This window comes from Gymnoscopelus microlampas (assembly GCF_963454915.1).
Source record: "Gymnoscopelus microlampas genome assembly, chromosome: 22".
Taxonomy (NCBI): Eukaryota; Metazoa; Chordata; class Actinopteri; order Myctophiformes; family Myctophidae; genus Gymnoscopelus; species Gymnoscopelus microlampas.
In genome coordinates this window covers 30,179,497-30,200,775 of record NC_139959.1, presented here as the reverse complement: position 1 = coordinate 30,200,775, position 21,279 = coordinate 30,179,497, and the positions used below count along the sequence as shown (strand labels likewise).

The following is a 21,279-nucleotide window of genomic DNA, read 5'->3' as shown; positions in this document are numbered from 1 at the left end:
TCATTGGATTTCATTGGATCAAATCGACAGGAAGTGGAAAACACACAGCCTAGGAAACAGGTGAATACGCGAGTCCACGGAGTGCTGCCCTGTAGGTGGCGCCGCCATTGCTGCTGTGTCAGACAGCTGCTGCTGCGGTTCTGTCCATCTGTTGACGTTAGCAGAGCAGCCATAAACCAGCCTACTGGCACGTGACGTAGGTGGTTCGTCCCGATTTTCTGCACATCTTTGTAAAGTTAATGTTAGTAAAAGTTAGTAAAAAGCAGGTAAAAGAGTTAACGTGAGCAGTCAGTGCCTGCCGCTGACTGACTCCACTGCAGCAGCTGATTGAGTCTGGCACCGCAGCAATGGTTGCCTACAGGGCAGCGCTCCGTGGATTTGTGTATAGACGAATCCACAGAGCGGCAAACAACTTCGGTGGCACGCGGGTGCCGCTCTGCACCGCGACACCGCAGCTACAGGCAGCGCTCAGAGAGATTTGTCTATATGGAAGTCTATCTACAAGCTCTCAATGCCTATTATTTTTCAAAGATTAGAACATTTGAAGTGGTCAAACTTGCATTATGAATAGAACCATTTTCCATAAAACCCACACACTTCTTTGATTAACGTGTAGATTATTGAATGAGTGTTTGGGGGCACGTTTCAGATTACTTTGATTTGAGCGTATGCACTGCGAAATATTGAGTGTTCATTTCACTCACTCAGGATTTTGCAGCATAGCTATTGCTGCTACCCTTAAGACCGGAAACTGTGTCATTTCAGATTTCTTTGGCTTTTAAAAAATAGCAGATCTACAAGCTCATAGCGCCGCTATGAGCTTGTAGATCGGCTTTTTTTTTTAAAAGCGAACATTTGTAACTCAAATCTTTGCTTCTGGGTGGAGGTCCCTGGAGGCTGGAACAAAACTTTTTGAGATGGGGGTCCGCGGCCAAATACATATCTAAAAATGTTTTCTAAATCCTAACAGTATGTTGCTATATCAGTGGTGCTCCAACTTTTCCATGTCAAGGAAGGACCCCCAAAATGATCTCTTTGGCTGTGGACCCCCATCTCTTTCTTTTTTGTCATTAAAGTATTTATTTATATTTCAACAAAAAAACATGTGTGGACCTAAATGTTTTCTAAATCCTATCTTTTTTTTTCGTGATTTTTCAAAAATAGCCAAAGACATCTAAAGTGACACAGATGCGTTCCAGGTCTTAATGGGTTAAAATGTTTGCTTTAACCCTGTAAGACCCGGATTCTTTTCAAGTTGTGATGATTCCTGGCTCTGTGGGGGGTATTTATATGCAAATATCCTGGCCAATGGCATTGTAAGACTAAACAATAGGACCCAATGAGGATTTAGAGGTGAAAAAATGAAAAAATAACAGAAAAACAAATTATTTAAACTCTCTTTCTTTATAAAATATAATTGTTGCTAAAAAGCATTGCTGGGTCTTAGAGGGTATATTCAAAGATTTCCACGAATGTTCAAGATTTTTCAAAAAACGCGCTATGAGCTATTTTTGAATAGCCAAAAAAAAACGTTGACACAGATGCGTTCCCTGTCTTAATGGGTTAAAGTTGAATTGGTGCTGTGTGAGTCAAGCCTGTGGCTCATGGTTCATAGCTCTGATGCTGAAGCTATGAGCCATGAGCCACAGCTTTGCTCACAAAGTATGAATTAGGCTGAAGAGGGTCTATTATAAGACTCGAGCAACCCCTCCAGCACCCCCTGCCACACGGGAGAGAGAGACACACACACACACACACACACACACACACACACACACACACACACACACACACACACACACACACACACACACACACACACACACATTTCTCGTACTACTGAGGACGTCTTAAGCAATTTATACTGCCATTTTTACCTAACCCAAACACACACACACACACACACACACACACACACACACACACACACACACACACACACACACACACACACACACACTTCTCGTACTACTGAGGACGTCTTAAGCAATTTATACTGCCATTTTTACCTAACCCAAACACACACACACACACACACACACACACACACACACACACACACACACACACACACACACACACACACACACACACACACACACACACACACACACACACACACAGACTGACCAGGCTTTGGATCATGTGTGTGTGACAGGTTGTGGGTGGTGGGTGGCCAGCTCCAAATGGAAACTCTGCCACATGATCTCCACCCTCCTCTGTGTGTGTGTGTGTGTGTGTGTGTGTGTGTGTGTGTGTGTGTGTGTGTGTGTGTGTGTGTGTGTGTGTGTGTGTGTGTGTGTGTGTGTGTGTGTGTGTGTGTGTGTGTGTGTGTGTGCGTGTGTGAGAGAGAGGTTAATTGAGCCCTCTGAGTTGATGAGTATGTTGATGAGTATGTTGATGAGTATGTCTTAATTTGTATGTTTGTAGTTTGAGGGTTCACATGACCAGATAGTCAACCACATAATCACAACATACATGCTTGGTTCCATTCTGTCTTTCCCTTTCTCTGCCATCAGTGTCTTGTCTCTCTAGTATTTACCATGTTTTTTTTTTGGCCAACATGTTTGTAAATGTACAGCATGCCAAACATATGTACTTGTGTTGTATAGTAATAATAATTATTATGTATCATCATCATTAGGTCCACTCCACACTCCTTTGCAGTAATGTGTCTCTGTCTGCGCTATGAACTTGTAGATTGCTATTTTTGAAAAATCTTGAACATTTGTGCAACATTTTCAACTCTAATCTTTGCTTCTTGGGGTCCCTAGAACAAAATATTTTGAGGTGGATGTCGGTGGCCAAATACATGAAAAAGGTTTATTGAGCCCCACTGATATAGCAACATAGGTTTTTCAGAAAAAAACGTTAGGATTTAGAAGACGTTATTTTGTAGAATCGGCCTCAGGTCTAAATGGGTGAAGTATCAGGGGCATTGGGTGCTACGGGGGCAGCGCCTCAGGGAGCATTTAGGGGTTAAGTCTCTACCTCAGGGGACTCTTCGACACGTAACGTGGGGCCGGGACGGGAACCCGGGGAATAGGCTCTATGCACAGCAGCCATATTGGGAATGAATTGGCACCCTTCCTTACTTCCTGCACAGGTGTTACCAATGATACTAATTAAGGCGTTGTTCCATTTAGTGTGGTATAGTGGTTGTCTTATTTTCAAGGACGCCCATAACTCTGAGAGTGTACAAATGGAACCAAATGGACCCTTATGGGTCCATTTGGTTCCATTTGTACACTCTCAGAGTTACACACCCACCATAAGGGGCCATTTGGGAACCAAAATGGAGTGTTTCCAGTGAGCCAACATGCACAATATCAGCACCCTGACCAGAATGGAACAGAGCCTTCATTAGTATCATTGGTAACACCTGTGAAGGAAGGAAGAAGTGGCCCAATTTCTTTCCAATATGGCTGCTGTGCATAGAGCCTGTAGGGGTGCGTGCCTTGAGCCCCAAAAAGTTTGAGAAGCCCTGCTCTGTGGATGTGATGATGAGGCGTGTGCTACTGCAGCACACACACCCTGTCCCCCTAGCCCTGATTTACTATTCCTCCCACACAGCGCTAAGTAAGAGGAGAGCTGAATAATCCAGGCACCAGTCTTTCTCTCTCTCTCTCTCTCTGAGGCTCTTGCTTTTGTGTTTTGTTGTTTTAGTTTTTATTCTAACCACTTGAACCCCAGCATCCGTTCCAGGGGGGGGTCCCCTAGCTAAATGTGTTAGTACGATCATTTTAACCCCTATCTATTTATATATTGGCTATTTTTTTTGGAAAATTTTGAATAATTTATGCAAAATTATTCAACATTTTCCAATTCTTTCAAGATCGTTTTTTATTTTATTTTTATAATTTAAAGTAGCCAATTATTCTTTACCCCCTTTCTCTCTCCAATTTAGTCATTACGCCAATTAATTCCAACCCCACACACATTTCTGTGTTGTCACTGCTGTCGTATCCTACTGACTCACCTGCCAGTGAGGAGCCCCCACCGGGAGGACGTATAGGGCCTTTGTCCTACTCCTCCCGCCCAACACATCCCGCTGACAGGTGCCGCCCCTCCCCAGCCGGTAGGAGTACGTGCAATGACCAATATCACCCTCCCTGCCTGGCTTCCCTCCCCCCGAACACAGGCCAATTGTGTTCGTGACGTGTAGACGCCTGACAAAGCTGGATGCAACCACATTGGATTTACACAATAGGCTCTATGCACAGCAGCCATATTGGAAAGAAATTGGGCCTCTTCTTACTTCCTTCACAGGTGTTACCAATGATGCTAATAAAGGCTCTGTAGTGCATGTTGGCTCACTAGAAACACTCCATTTTGGTTCCCAAATGGCCCCTTATGGTGGGTGTGTAACTCTGAGAGTGTACAAATGTTATGGGGGTCCTTGAAAATAAGACAACCACTGTGCCACACTAAATGGAACAGAGCCTTAATTAGTATCATTGGTAACACCTGTGAAGGAAGTAAGGAAGGGGCCCAATTCATTCCCAATATGGCTGCTGTGCATAGAGCCTATTGTTCTCTTCTGGGGGTCTCTGGCACAAAACCTTTTCAGATAGCAGAGTCGCGACCAAATACATTTGTGCTGGGGGTCCTCCTCCTAGACACGGAAAAGTTTGAGAACCACCGTTCTGGAGGGTTTTTAAGTGGTTAAGGTCTTCTGCTCGTTTGATGGATGGCCCACAGTGGAAAAGTGACAGGAGAGGGAGACACGGGGGTGGTGCGATCGGGGGATCCTTGCTTTTGCTTTTGATATGTATATTTTGGCCACAGGCCCCCAAATCTGGTGCCAGGGACCCCCAGAATAGAAGATTAATGTAAAAAATAAAAATCGAACTTTTTCCAAACATTTTCAATATTTTTCACAAAATCTTCAAAAATAGCAGATCTACAAGCTTGCAGCACGTCACTAAGTGACATGTTGCGAGCTTGTAGATCTGCTGTTTTTGAATAGCCAACGTATAAATGGATAACGTGGTTGAAATGATTGTGATGCTGTGTTAACTACTGCTGCTGGGGACCCCCTTGCATCTGTCTAAATGAGATGCTATCTAGATTGCATTTTACGTTGTGGTCAAGAAAAAACAAGCCTAAGAAACAAAAGCATCCCTAACCCCCCCCTCTCTCTCTCTGTCTCTCTCTCTCTCCCTGCAGATAAACGAGCTAAGCCATGTTCAGATTCCCATCATGCTTATGCCAGATGACTTCAAGGCGTACTCCAAGATTAAAGTGGACAACCACCTCTTCAACAAGTGAGTCATCTTTTAATCCCTGCCTCCTAGATTACGCAACCACACCCCACACACACACACACACACACACACACACACACACACACACACACACACACACACACACACACACACACACACACACACACACACACACACACACACACACACACACACACACACACACACAGAGTATCGCCATAAACAAGTCTGTTTCATCTGAATATCATTGGAAACCTTGTATGTCCAAAGCATGTCCAAAGCATGTTCCTTGTTTTTTAACAAATTTAGTCCAATCTGTATGGTAGAGTATGTTAGGCTCTATGCACAGCAGCCATATTGGGAATGAATTGGGCCCCTTCCTTACTTCCTTCACAGGTGTTACCAATGATACTAATTAAAGCTCTGTTCCATTTAGTGTGGCATAGTGGTTGTCTTATTTTCAAGGACACCCATAACTCTGAGAGTTACACACCCACCATAAGGGGCCATTTGGGAACCAAAATGGAGTGTTTCTAGTGAGCCAACATGCACGATATCAACACCCTGACCAGAATGGAACAGAGCCTTCATTAGTATCATTGGTAACACCTGTGAAGGAAGTAAGAAGAGGCCCAATTTCTTTCCAATATGGCTGGTGTGCATAGAGCCTATAGTCTCCCTGCTCTTCTATTGAGACATTTAGATCGTGTCAAAGGTCATGTCTCAACTAGACACAGGATCTGACATGAATTTCGACCTAGAAAATAACGTAATACTTCCTAAGGTTAATAACGAGGATCAAATCAATATATTTAAATACAGTATGTTTTATTATCATATGCATTCCATACATTGAAGGACTGGACCACACATGGACAAATGACATAATTAACGGGCATTGTCCCTCTTGAGTAAAAGTTGAACTGTTTCTAAAATGAATAAAATATTTAAGGTGTTTTTAATTTTAGTTATAGAGGGCAATTATGATGTATTAAGGCCGATAAGGTTTATTAGCCAGGGATTCTTTTAATAACATTTTAGCTAATAGCTATTTTCACTACTTTTGTGTGACATTCTTGTATGGTGGAGTAGGGCATTAATTTATGAAAGAACATAAAAAGTTGAAATTTGGAGATGGATGGAGGATATGGCAACAATGTGCTTTTGTCTGCCCTTCAAGCTACGATGTGCTTTTGTCTGCCCTTCAAACTACTTTATCTGATTTTATTGCACTTTATCTTGCACTTATTGTCTTTTGCAGCTTATTTCCTTTAGACTTTATGATAAGTCTTCTGTCTTGCACCCTATCCATTGTCTTGTGAAGTCGTTGGAATGCTCTCTGCTCTTGCATTTGTTCTCCAAAATCAAATTCCTATTTGACAAATAAAGAGGTTCTGATTATTGTGATTTATGTCCCGATACGGTTACGCCAAACTTTTATGACTTTTATTGTGGAGGCCTCTGTCCCACTGTCTGATGTGGCGTGCGTGTGTGTGTGTGTGTGTGCGCGCGCGTGTGCGCGTGCGTGTGTGTGTGCGTGCGCGTGTGCACGTTTTTCCAGGGAGAACATGCCGAGCCATTTCAAGTTCAAAGAGTACTGCCCTCTGGTGTTCAGGAACCTCAGAGAGAGGTTTGGCATCGATGACCAAGATTTCCAGGTACACACACACACACACACACACACACACACACACACACACACACACCATCACAATTACAAAATTCAAGTTGACAGTTAATTGTCACACAAATAATTGCGATTACCGATTTTAATTGTGTTTTTGGCATTGAGCATTGGAACATATGAATACATTTCTTATTTCTGTTTGCCTTTCAGGCTTCGTATTCAAAAGTTGCACAGGGCAGACATGACAAATAACTGAAATATACAAAGAAATTACTGCCATATTTAATCATTTATACTTTAAAATTTGTTTTAAAAATTGCCGAAATAGCTGATCTGTAAGCTTACAACGCATCACGAAGTATAGAGGGTTTAAATGGTTATGGTTAAGTGGTTAAAACTCAAAGCCTATTATGCTACTAATAGTTTCCAACAGTTATTGTTCCTGGCCTATCAGCACTGAGCTGTTGCTCCTCACTCCTTTTTCCTCTACTTCCTTTGTTTCTCTCTCTCTCGCTCTCTCTTTCTCTCTCTCTCTCGCTCTCTTTTTCTCTCGCTCTCTCGGTTCCTATCTCTCTCTCTCTCTCCTTCTTTCTTTTTTTCCCCCCTCTATCTCTCTCTCCCAGTAAAGTCCCGTTCCCAGAGCGAGGCAGTGAGTTGGCAGTGCGTGGTGGAGGTCAGAGCGTCCCCGTGCAGCTGTCGTTCTCTGGTGTTTACATTAACGCGCTGCTGACTCCAGCCGGCGGGCAGTGGGTGGATGTCAGGAGAGAGAACGCCCTTAGCGGCTCAGGGACGAGCACGGCGTTCGTTTGTACATTCTCGGTCCGGCTAATATCTGTCTCTGTCAGGCGTCTGTCTCATGTTATTGAGGGAATAGGTTTTCCCACATTTCCACATCATAATCAACCCAATTCCGTCTCTTTGGCGTTATTCCTCGATATATATATATATATATATATATATATATATATATATATACTGGCAGCGTTCCTTTGGTGTAATAACCAAAGGGGGCACTTGCCAGCTGTAAGCTAGCTCGCTAGAAGACAAGCTAACTGTAGCAGAACCAATTGGTTTTAATGAGGTATGTTAATAATGTTAACGTGGCATTTGATCTGTGCGATGAGCGGAAAAGAGAGATGAGGCGATAATAAACGCCTGCGCTTCATGGTTTGTTCGGGGTAAAAAGATGGCACGATGTTGAATTTGAAAACATGAACATAATGACAAAGAACCTACTGGGGGGGAATACAACAATGTGCGAACACAGCGGCAAGATTTGTGAACCGTTGCGATAAAAGAAGGTTAGGCAATGGAATACAACCACCCTAAGGACTATTAACCATTGTGTTTCCTGCACTATCTGTACCGAGTGGACCTCTGACATAGACCTACTGCACACGGAGCTGCTACCTTTAAACACACCAAAAATCGGAGCGTTTTTGTATACTATTTTAAATCGTTTTTTGGAAAAATGCTGCTAATTGGCCCAAAAGTGACTGCAAAATCTTGAAAGATTGCTACAGATCTGCTATCTGCCCGGATTGAATGGGTTCATTGAACATAATACAGATGAAATATAATACTAACAGTATAAATGATAACATTACAGATAAGGTTCAGAGGATGCCAGGGGGGGCAGAGAGTTCCACAAGGCATGTTGGATCAGGTTACTTTTGTGCTCTGTGTTATGGTCAGCATCTGTGTGTGTGTGTCAGGGGTGTAAAGTAACTAAGTACATTTACTCAAGTACTGTACTTAAGTACAATGTTATGATACTTTTACTTTACCGGAGTATTTCCGTTTTTCAATACTTTTACTTCTACTCCACTACATCTCAGAGGCAAATACTGTACTTTTACTCCACTACAATCATTTGAAAACGACATTGTAGTTTTAGATTATTATTACAAAACATACAGTAACCACTTCAGCCCTATATACATTTCGGCCATTTGAAAATAGCCGATCTACGCTTGTAGATCTGCTATTTTCAAATGTTTTTTTTTTTACATTTTGCACATTTGAAAACTTGTGAAATGGGCCATTCTGCACAATGAGTACTTGCTACTTTTGGTACTTTAAGTACATTTTGATACCAATACTTTTGTACTTTTTACTAGTACATTTTTTATTCCGGACTTTTACTTGTAACAGAGTACTTCTACATTGCAGTATTGATACTTTTACTTAAGTAAAACAATTGAGTAATTTTTCCACCACTGGTGTGTGTGTGTGTGTGTGTGTGTGTGTGTGTGTGTGTGTGTGTGTGTGTGTGTGTGTGTGTGTGTGTGTGTGTGTGTGTGTGTGTGTGTGTGTGTGTGTGTGTGTGTGTGTGTGTGTGTGTGTGTGTGTGTGTGTGTGTGTGTGTGTGTGTGTGTGTGTGTGCACATGGAGGCTCAGCTGGGCAGCAGGTGTAGAGTCGGACGCTGCTTGTGGGCCGTGGAAAAGGTTGCCAGGTTCAGGTCCTCCTTTTATTTAAGGGCCTTGTATTCCCTATAGAACAGCTAACTTCAACCACATGCATCCCAGCGTCCGTATTCTTGGGCCAAACATCTGCCAAATATACTCTAAAGCTATAGATATTAGATCTATAACACGTTGCGATGCATTGTGAGCTTGTAGATCTGCTATGTTCGGCAACGTGTTGAGATGGGTGTGGGCCGCGTGCATTTTCAGAGCGTGTTTATTGTAATGGTCGATGGTGTTGGTGTAGACCAGGGGTCTTTGATGTTTTTCATGGCAAGGACCCCTTAGCTGAAAGAGAGATGAAGCAGGGACCACCACTACTTATTGTATACAATTGTGTTGCAGATTAAAGTTTTTCATAGATTTCAGACATAGCTTCTTAGACTTGTTTGACAGCGCTATCATCAGTGTTGTGTAAATTAATGGTCTTTGCTTTTTTCATTTAACATTTAACCACTTAAACCCTGAATACTTAGTAAACTTAACCTTTGGCTCTGCACTTGGTTTGCTCCTTTTTCCCTCTACACCAAACAACTGTTCGCCTAATGCTCCCCTCAGATTAGGGATGCTAAGGTTCAAGTGGTTAATGTAAAATATATATATATATCCTATCACAGAAAAATATTTTAGATTTATTTTGGGGCTTTTTATGCCTTTATTATTGATAGAACAGTAGGCTGACAGGAAATGGGGAGAGAGAGATGGGGAGTGACACGCAGCAAAGGCCGCCGGGATCGGGACTCGAACCCGCGACGCGCTGTCAGGCTACATTGTGGCCTAGGTGCCCGGACCGCTACGCCAGTGGTCCGGGCCATTGGCGGCCTCCTTGTAGTTACTCTGAGGACCCCCTAGGAGTCCCGGACCCCCTGTTTAAGACCCCAGGGTACAAACCCCTAGGGGAACCCTGGTCAACCAAATATAGTATAAGTGGTTAAAAGAAAGTTGTTCTGTCTGTGGCCCTTTTCCAATGCTGTGAACAAATATTGCATACGGTAGCAAAATATCGCATTCCCAGTATTCCTTTGTCACCCAATATGGGCCCTGATCCTGGACCAAACGGTGGTAATTGAGCTTGTTTCCTCTGGTGTTTTTTTTTTTTGTTTCTGTGCAGAACTCGTTGACGCGCAGCGCTCCTCTGATCAGCGAGGCTCAAGGGCGGAGCGGAGCGCGCTTCCACACCTCCTACGACAAGCGCTACGTCATCAAGACCATCACCGGCGAGGACGTGGCCGAGATGCACAACATCCTCAAGAAGTATCACCAGGTGCTGCTCATACGTCACTAATCACAGTTCAAAACATAATGCATTATGTAGCCGTTCATGCACTGCAATATTCCCATATTAACACATTGACTGCCTGAATTGTTTTCACTGCCTAAGTGCCTATTGTTATTCCTGCCAGAGATTTTTCAATGAAAAAAAAAAAAGTACTAATTTTTAAGTTTTAAGTTAACAAGTGGATGAGAGTAAAGATCTTCGAAAATTCATATCTCCTTGGTCTTTGGGTCAAATTAAATACAAAAAAAGTAAAAAAAAAAAAAAAAAAAAAAAATAATTTTAAATTATTATTTTTTGCTAAAATCGAGTTAACTCGATCTTGGCAGTTAATGTGTTAAAGGTAGGGTAAAGTGATTTTCTTTGGTTAAAATAAGTGTTAAACAGCTCGCTATTCTGATAGTACTCTTTGCTATAGAGAGTGTTTGTTTCAGTAACAGGAGTCTCCATGTCTCTCAAGCTCTTTATTAAACAGAAAATTCACAAATTTTATCCAATCAGGATAGAGAATTCAGTCAGGATACAGATTAAACAAGTGAAATTTGAAGTGATGACACAATTGGAACTGGAACACTATAAAAATTCAGTCGATAAATGGGTACTCTCCTGATTGGCTGAAATGTTTTCACCTACCTGAATTATTTGTTTCTGTTTGTTCAGTAGCAGGGTTCTCCCTGTCTCTCCAGCTCTTTAACAAACATTCTATAGTCTATAGCAATGGGAGAAAATGGTTTTTGTTTTGACCAAAACAATATCACTTACCCTAGTAAGTACCCAAGTTATTTCTGATAATCTTTCACTGGTATATTTTTCTCAATAACCATTCCACATAAATGTGCTTTTTGACAGCTTCTCTCCCAGCCCTATGTTACGCAGAATGGCTTTAAAGCAGATTATATATAATAAACATATAATCATAACATAATCAAATTACAATTTGCAGTATATTGCACATTTGGTCACATTATTGAAGGTCATTTTAAACATGAACAATAACCATCAGTGTCTGTGGTGTTTTGTGTCATATGCATGTAAACGTATTTATGATGTGGAGGGGGTGTTGACAGTCAATAATCAGACTGCTCAGTACGACGGGAAAATGAATGGAATAGTACTATAAATAACCAACGTAAAAAGCTTAATCTAATTGTCTTACAATTAGATTAATTCTATATGTACAGTAATTGCACATATAGAATATATATATACATATATATATTCATATATAAACGCAGTATTCTCTAGGAATCCCACACGCTAAGTTGTTGATTGAATTAAAATTCCTCTCTTTTGACATGCACAGTATTGCTGGAACACACACACGCACGCACGCACACACAGACAGCCTAAGCTTATCTATCCAGGGTACATATTGATCCAAGGCCTTATCTCTGCTTTCATCTCTCTTTTGTTTCTGTTGGTGGACTCATGCGTCTTAACACACTTCTGTCTGCCCTCAGTCCCTCTTGTCTCTGTCAGACACACACACACACACACACACACACACACACACACACACACACACACACACACACACACACACAGACCTGCCACATACACGCCAACCAAGATACTCACTGGCCAACTCCCACTCTCTGTCACTGACTCATGCACCCCCATGCTTGCCTAAGCATGGCTATCCTTCCTGGGGTCCCTCACACCCAAATACACATCATACACAACGTACAGCAGATACAACAAACGGACAATAGTTGACCTACAAAAGTTAAGAAACGGCTACATGATGTATAGGAAAAGAAATACATTTCAGAAATGTTTATATTTTACAACAATATTGTAGTATAATATTATATTATACATTTCAGTATCATTTTTTCCTTTTCGTTAACCTACGGATTTATCAACTTAACTCGAATAAAATATCTATAAAACTTTATAATTAGGGTAAAACTAAAATTAGTCAAGTTCATGAAATATTGGAAGATACTGTTTTAACATAATTTTGAATCCTTCTTTTGTTTTGGCTTGAATAATATAACCTGGCACTGAATTCCACCTTCCACAGCTCTGTACATTTTCAGAACCGTTTTCTGTCTAACAGATGTTTTCACTTTGGGTAATATAAACCTTCCTTCTAATCTATTCCACATCTTGTTTGATATTCATGATGAGCAACGTGTGAATAACCTTTTATGATAATCCTTTTATAATAATACTGTCAACCACGCAGAAATATGAGCAAATAAACATATATTCACACGGTGTCCATGTTGCTGTTACATCTCTCTCAGGTCAGGTAACCCCACACCGAGTGCGATGAAAGTGATATCTTTATTTAGAATGATTATTATTGTCAGCGGGTTCTATGTACCGCAGTCTAACGTCAGTACCCGTATCTAGGAAGGCAAACACACAGAGATTTGTAGATTAGCGTTTCGAGATAAAGTCGACATTGTCGGTGTGTGTGTGTGTGTGTGTGTTTGTGTGTCTATGTGCCTATAATATGCCCATATATGGAGATCCCCGACATCAGCGCAAATCGGCAACCGCTTCTCTTGCGTTTTGTTGTTTGTTTGTCTGACCTTATTCAATTCAATTACATTTTATTACAGTGTCAAATCACAACAAGTTGTCTCAAGACACTTTTCGTGTAGAGCAGAGACCCGACATTGTCCCACCCTGAGCAAGCACTTTTGCGACAGCAAGGGTTTGGGTTTGCGACACCCAATGATATAAGAATGTTGATGGTCTGGCCCCTTCCTACCTCTATGACTGCCTGTCTAGATATGTTCCAAACCGCCCCCTCAGGTCCTCCAGTGCTGACCTGCTCCAAGTGCCTGCAATGGCTTATAAAAAACACGGCGAAGCAGCATTCTGCTTCTACGAATGCTGCTTCACCGCATTGTTTGCTCTGTAAAGCACTTTGAGCTGCATTCATGTCATGAAAGGTGCTATATAAATACAGTTAATAATAATAATAATTATTATTATTAGCCTCATGTACATGCTGTACCAGCTGGATTATGCAAGTGTCAGTTCAGAGCTCAATCAGCGAGTGTGTGTGTGTGTGTGTGTGTGTGTGTGTGTGTGTGTGTGTGTGTGTGTGTGTGTGTGTGTGTGTGTGTGTGTGTGTGTGTGTGTGTGTGTGTGTGTGTGTGTGTGTGTGTGTGTGTGTGTGTGTGTGTGTGTGTGTGTGTGTGTGTGAGAGAGAGAGAGAGTTGGGAGGAAATGGGAGTGGAAAACAGTGTTGCACATTATAAGCTAATGATCTGGGGACCCCCACCCAAAAAAATAATTAAAACCCCCAGTTTTATGGTCGACGGACAGACACACAATCTGATGGGCTCCCAGGGTGCACCGGTGCGTGGGTGTAACGTTAGGAAGGAGGGAGGGAGGGATTCAGGCAGCTCCGTAGGACGGTGCAGTGTACTGGTGGTGCACTGTCAACCTTAATGACAACAACACCCCATATCCCTCTGCTGCTGATCGATGAATCATGAGACAGCAGATCTCTCTCTCTCTCTCTCTCTCTCTCTTCCTCTCTCCTCTCTCTCTGTCCCCCTCTCTCTCTCTCTCTCTCTCTCTCTCGCTCTTCTTAAGTTTCATTCACATACACACTGAAGTCCTCCTTTTTTAGGCACTTAAACCTCATTTCCAAAATGTTCAAAACAGCAGATCTACTGTACAAGCATGATTGATTGACTTTATTTGGTGTCATTAACAAAAGAGCACAAAAGCACTTTCCGACACGCAGTCATTGTATCACCGAGATGAAAACACAATAAAGCTCGAGGGCTTATTTCCATCGAGGACCTTTTTCATAGCATGTCAGCATAACAAACCCACGACACGTCAACAATACATCACACAGATATACAGAAGAAATTAGACTCTTAATAAATACAACGCGGATGCATCGCAGCACATTATCAGCTTGTAGATCTGCAAAATTGTGAAAATTTCCTGAAAATCTTGATGTGTTTGTTATTTTCTTTCTCGTCTTTTTTTTTTTTTTCCCGTGGTCACCAGTTCATCGTGGAGTGCCATGGCAACACGCTGCTGCCTCAGTTCCTGGGAATGTACCGCCTCACGGTGGACGGAGACGAGTCCTACATGATCGTCACGCGCAACGTGTTCTCCCACCGTCTCTCCGTCTTCAAGAAATACGACCTCAAGGTAAGACGGCCGGCCCGAGGGGGGGGGGGGTGGAGGCTCACAGAGAAATAGATGACTGTTGAGGTTTATTACTGCCATTGACTGTTTCGCTCAGTGGTTCCCTAACTTTTTAGCCTGTGACCCAAAAGAGACATTTTGATGTCTCTCCCCGGGACCCAAACTAGTGAAAATAGCAGATCTACAAGCTCACAAAAATTCACAGAAATTCGGGTTGTGAGCTTGTAGATCGGCTATTTTCACTTCCGCTTAAAAGTTACATTTGTGGAATTTATTTTGTTATAATTTTATTCTTTAGAAAATGGTTTGAATTCATTTTTTATGTATAAAAAACTGAATTTTTTTCAATTTATTTTTTGAAAATCTTTAGATTTTTTTTTAAATGTACTTGTAACCCATAAAGATCTGTCCTCGACCGAAAATTGGGTCCCGACCTACAATTTGGAAAACAGGGGTTTAGCTGATAACCTTCCCCCCCCCCCCCCCCCCCCCCCCCGACACAAATTCAAGGCAGACGACAAACCAAGAGCCCAACCGATGACAGCTTTTTTGTGTCCGATGCCGTTCATCCCTATTTGTAGAGCGCTGTACTTGACCACAGTTTCAACATTTAAATCATAAGCAAAACAACGCTAAAAAATAAAGACACAAAATACATAATATATCGTCTCTGTCGGGTGGAAACCTCATATGTCCAAAACTGGCAAAAAGTAGCAGATCTACAAGCTCAAGGCACGTTTCGCGCTTGCAGATCTGCTGCTTTTGATTCTTTTCTGTGACGTGTGTAGTATGATTAAGTCCATTAAGATCTGAAGAAGCATCTGTGTCACATTTTCATTTGAGCTTAAAAGCATTATTTTACACTTTGGCTATTCAAAAATAGCAGATATACAAGCTCGTAGCGCGGCACCGAGTGCCGCGCTACGAGCTTGTAGATCTGCTATTTTTGAAAAATCGAGAAAATATGTGCAAATTAATATATTTATATTCTTTTAAAGCAATCATTTTTTACTCAACTCTTTGCTTCTGGGGGTCCCTGGAACAACATATTTTGAGATGGGGGTCGGCGGCCAAATACATATCATTTTGGGGGTCCTTGACATGAAAAGGTTTGAGCACCACTGCTATAGAAACATAGGTTTTTCAGAAAATTGTTGGGATTTAGAAGACATTTTGTAGAATCAGCCTCAGGTCTTAATGGGTTAAGTAGGCCGTTAATTTACGGAAAAAAACACAAAAAAATAAAATACAGAGATACTGTAAGAGGTTTCTGCCACGACAGCGACGATATATAAAACTTGGCAAAATGGCTGCAGGGCGGGCAGGCGGTAGTCCTCACATCCAGAGACAGAAGAAGGGAGGAATGAGTCAGGAGAGGAAAGCAAGCATCCCCCCATGCCCCCAAACAGCATCTCAGCCGCCATGACTCATGTATTCTTTTCCTGCCTTTTGGTGTAGGGTTCCACTGTGGCGAGAGAGGCCAGCGACAAGGAGAAGGTACAGACACACACACACACACACACACGCACACACACACACACACACACACACACACACACACACACACACACACACACACACACACACACCTTGAAACGTACTTGACTCACAAACTTTTTAACCTGTTTAACCTCATCCTTTCCCCCCCTCCCCGGTCTCTCTCTCACACACACACACACACACGCACACACACACACACACACACACACACACACAAACACGCACCCAATCCTCAACCGTCAGCCTGGGTGTGCCCATCAAGCTACACTGATAATGAAAGTCATTGATTGTGGATGAACTGCCCGCCACTCCATGTTTCCGATATGAAAGCCATGGGGGAGCGTCTGTGCTTTTCTTACAGTAGACGACCACCACCGCCCGTGTCTACTGTCATCACTCTCAGAACGGAACCGTCGAACGTCTGGCACGGGATGACAATAGCAGATACCCATCTCCATCCCCTTTTAGCAGATATCCATCGCCATCCCTTATAGCCATGCCACCACTCATTGTGCCACATCCCTCCCTCGCTCTCTCTCCTTCTCCCTCTCTCTCTTCTCTCTTTGTGTCCAGCCCTCCTGCACGCTCTGGTGACGTTGTGTGTGTGTCGTCTCTCCCCCCCCCCTTTTTCCCCGTTCCTTGCTTTTGAACCTGTGCTTCAGCTGTCTCCCATGAGTCCCTCTGCTTGTGGTCTCTGTGTGTGTGTGTGTGTGGGGACACTGAGTGTGTTAACCACTACTTAAGCCCTTGTTCACAAAAGTCCAAAAATAGCTGATGTAAGCTCCCGACGATGCGTTGCAGCGTGTCAGGAGCTTGTAGATCGGCTATTTTTGGAAAATAATTTAAAAACACTACATTGAAAGTGGTTTGAGGTGTGTGTGTGTGTGTGTGTGTGTGTGCGTGCCTGTGTGCGTGCTGATTTGGAGTCCTCCCTGACTGTGGAGTGTACGGTGATTGTACCATGCCACAGAATGGTTGGATGACTGTGTCAACGTAACCGTGCTTTCATTTGTGTGTGTGTGTGTGTGTGTGTGTGTGTGTGTGTGTGTGTGTGTGTGTGTATATGTGAGTGTGTTTGTGTGTGTGTGTGTGTGTGTGAGAGAGAGTTTGCGGTTTACAGCACTGGGAAATGTTTCATAGTTTGGAGGAAGGTTATTTTAAGTCGTTGAGTTTGATGGAGTGGTTTGGTCACAGAGCCATCTGTCTCCAGAAAGTGATGTCATTGAAATCACTGAGGCAGCAGTAGTTCCTTTCACGTCTGAATTGCTCAGTGTTTTTGGAAACCTGGCCAATTTCAGAAAACACATTTTGCCAGCTTACAGTTACAAATGGATACATTGGATTTTGGATATAACGTACCGACAAGAGTACCGCTTAAGTCAAGAATAAACCTCTTGAATAAAAAATACTGTGTGTGCTCTGTTGGTGAGCAAGTATTTACAGGTTAAAGACAGTTATACAACAGGTAGTTCCAACCAAGCACTCTGGTTGGTTGAAATGGGCTCTCTACCCGTGCTCAAACGAGCATGACAGCACACCTAGCCGTTCTTAAATGAAACTAATCAAAATATGAAAATCAGCTGTGCTCGGCAGAGCAGAGCGGCTAAGCGGTTAGGCTAGCAGTTTTGCATTGGAAGTTTGCAGACGTTGCAGCTAAATCTGCCATTAAAACTATTTGAATTTCTATTAGATATCTTAATTACAATGAGATTGAGCTGACACTTTTGTTTCTTTATGTGTTCAGATGGGAAAAATTGTCTATAGCGCACAACCATCTCAATGTTGGGTCTGGACTGGCTGAGTAAACAGGGACTCTGTCTCTGTCAGACCACAACATGTATTTCCAGGATAATAGAGACAACACATGCAGAATATGAATACATTTGTATTTGTTTTATTTTGATGGTAACCTTTGTATATTCGCAATATTACATTCAAGGGTGGCTTTACCGTGATTATCGGATTATTGGCTCTTCGCCTCAAGCTCGTTCCTGACCACATCACTGTCGTGTCAATACTCACGGTAACGCACACCCTCTCGTGTAATATTGCTTAATTGACCTGGCAGTGAGGTAATTGTTCTGGGCTCTGATAACCCGAGGGACAAAGCTCTTTGCACAGTGCTTTGTTCTTCGTCTACAGTATTAAAGGCCAGTATTATCCCATCATGTGAAACCAAAGCTAGGTTCTCCTACTGATTCAGTGCATGTGTACTGTTCACTTGGCTCATTTAGTTTCCACGTGTGCACAAACATGTGCTCGAATCTAACTGGACGGACCCAGTAAACAAACATCATGTTGACAGGCAACAATCTTTTTTTTTTTGGACTGAAGAGGAAGCTCTTCATGTTTACTGAAATGAAGAATGGAAACTCAGTGCTGAAAATGCAGAACAATCAGGCAGGAAGTTTATAGACTTTTCCTATCACATCCTTAAGAAAGCATTAACCCTATAGCGTCTCTATTCTGGTGCGAACATACGGCGTCAATAGACGATCTACAAGCTCACAACGCATCGCAGCTAGCGCGCTGTGAGCTTGTAGATTGGCAATTTTTCGGCGAAGAGATTCGGTGTAGAGGGAAATACTAGCCGATCTACTATAGAGCCCTGGGAGATCCCGGTCAGCAAAGTACCGTAGGTTTAAGTGGTTAATAGAATGCAGGTAAACTTGTCAAAGGAATTTACAAGCACAACTTCAGAGTAAAGCACGTAAACCCAGGTTATTGCCATAATCACACTAATGCTATGCATGGAAATGCTTCAATCAAATGATTTCCAGAAGCAGATCATTCGCTGTTTTGGGATTTATTGTGTGCAATGTACTGGCTGTCAGTTATTATAGTTAATTGACTAAACCTTTTAGTTGACTGCAATTTTAATCTGTTTCTATTTCACAAAATGTAAACTAATATAAACTAAACTAAACTAGCACACCTGCTTTAAAATAAATCTACTTTTAACAATCTAAACTAACTGAAATTGCTAAACACGGAGTCAAAACTAAATGGAAAAAAGGAAAGCCATAATAACCTTGGTGTCTGTTCGACTGGCTGTGTTGTGAATATTATAGTGGGTCTCTCTGAGCAGGGTCATGGTTTGACCGTGAAGGGTCTTAACTTTCCACTGGACCTTGTTACTGTAATAGGGGGCTTTTAATCTGGGAGCAGCAGAGCATAGAGCAGACTCCAGGGGGAAACCCACCCCCCCCTGCCCCTCCATCTAAATAGAAGCTAAACATAGAATGGAGGGGGGGTTAAATACTTACAGAACACCTGAGGATTAAATCCCCGTGTGTGTGTGTGTGTGTGTGTGTGTGTGTGTGTGTGTGTGTGTGTGTGTGTGTGTGTGTGTGTGTGTGTGTGCGTGTGCGCGTATTACTATACTTGTGAGGACCAACTTTCCGCACAACTATAGAATATGAAAATAATTCTTAGGGCTTAAGGCTTTGGAACACCTGAGGATTATTAAACCCCTAATTTAGAAGTTAGGTTTAGGGATTAGAGATAAGAGTTGTGCCTGGATTTACACTTAGTTGCGCGCTGGAGTCCGTGCACCGAAGAATTGCCGATCTACAAGCTCACAACGCGTCGCAGTGCGACGCGTTGTGAGCTTGTAGATGGGCAATTTTTCGGCTTTAGGCTTATGGTAAAAAATGTATAGTATAGTGATAGAAATGTGTGTGTGTTTGAGAGAGAGAGAAAGAGAGAGACACTGTGGACACATAGAGCTGATCGCCACTGACTCTGAAGTGATGCTAACCAGTAACCATACAGGTTATGAATTATTGCGTTATTAATGAGTCATTATCCATGATAATTGCTGTGGTTGAGCTCTGCTTTTGACATCCAAAAATGTGTTGTGCCAGGTACACCCTCAGAAAACATAGATTCATGTTAAAAACAAGTCTACATCATTCAAAAGTTTCCAAACATTTTTGATATTCTTTCAAAAGAAACTCAAAAATAACAGATGTACAAGCTGTGAGCTTGTAGATCTACTATTTTTGAATAGCCAGCATATAAATGGATAAAGTGTTTAAATTGATGCTACATTAGCTATTTTTGCTAACCATACAGGTTATGAATTATGCTACATTAGCTATTTTTGCTAACCATACAGGTTATGAATTATGTTACGAAGTAGTCATTATCGATGATAATTGCTGATCCACAGTGTTTAGCAGTAACCAGTCAACTAAGGATGCATTATGCAACATAGATATAGGCATTTTTGGTTTAATAATGACCTTCAAGACACAACTACTATTAAGGGCCTAGATATCACATGAGAGAGAATGGAAAAGTGACAGCTTGCTTCTCCACAGGACACTACCTTCTTTCACATACAGTACACATGCACGTGAGCATGCGCGAACACACACACACACACGCACACACACACACACAATATGCCAGCTAAGCACAACACACAGCAACTCGCGCACTGATAATCCACTGGCAACGTTGCAAAATGTGTTGCATTTTCACATAGATCTCCTGCCTGTCAGTGCGGCTCGCTCACACACGCACGCACGCACGCGCGCGCGCACACACACACACACACACACACTGTACTTCCAAAGTGAGGATTAGCATACAACAGTAGTGTGTGCCATGTAGAATATGGATATGCGTTTGTTTTTTGGGGGGTTTTGTGCAGTGTGTGTCGGTGTTGTATCACACACACGGACACACAGACACGAATACACAACAAGCACAGCAGAGTTCTCTCCTGACTGCATGACTGACTCCCTCCCATGCATGCGTGTGCACGGTATATATCCTTTATATCTGTGGCTCTATTTGTAAACCCGTTTCCCCCAACCACATCGTGTTGCATGTTGTGGACATGTCCTATTATTACTTCACTTACAACATGTACAGTATTTTATCTATACTCTGTTTGTTTTGGTGTATTTCTACCACGAAATATACAGTAGATGTGGGTTTTCGGTAATTGGCTCTATTCACAGCAGCCATATTACGAAGACATTCACAGGTGTTACCAATGACACTAATGAAGGCTCTGTTCCATTTAGTCTAGCACA

The 21,279-nt window shown here is 42.3% G+C and overlaps 1 protein-coding gene across 1 annotated transcript in view; it reads left to right on the top strand.

Annotated features, from left to right (window-relative positions):
• The window catches only part of pip4k2aa (phosphatidylinositol-5-phosphate 4-kinase, type II, alpha a), a 70,003-nt gene that overhangs the window by 33,942 nt on the left and 14,782 nt on the right, over window positions 1-21,279 (top strand). Inside the window, exons 2-6 of the mRNA XM_084048636.1 lie at window positions 5,170-5,267; window positions 6,790-6,886; window positions 10,433-10,585; window positions 14,588-14,734; window positions 16,190-16,228. Coding sequence (XP_083904762.1) covers window positions 5,170-5,267; window positions 6,790-6,886; window positions 10,433-10,585; window positions 14,588-14,734; window positions 16,190-16,228 — 534 coding nt within the window. The remainder of the gene's footprint in view (window positions 1-5,169; window positions 5,268-6,789; window positions 6,887-10,432; window positions 10,586-14,587; window positions 14,735-16,189; window positions 16,229-21,279) is intronic.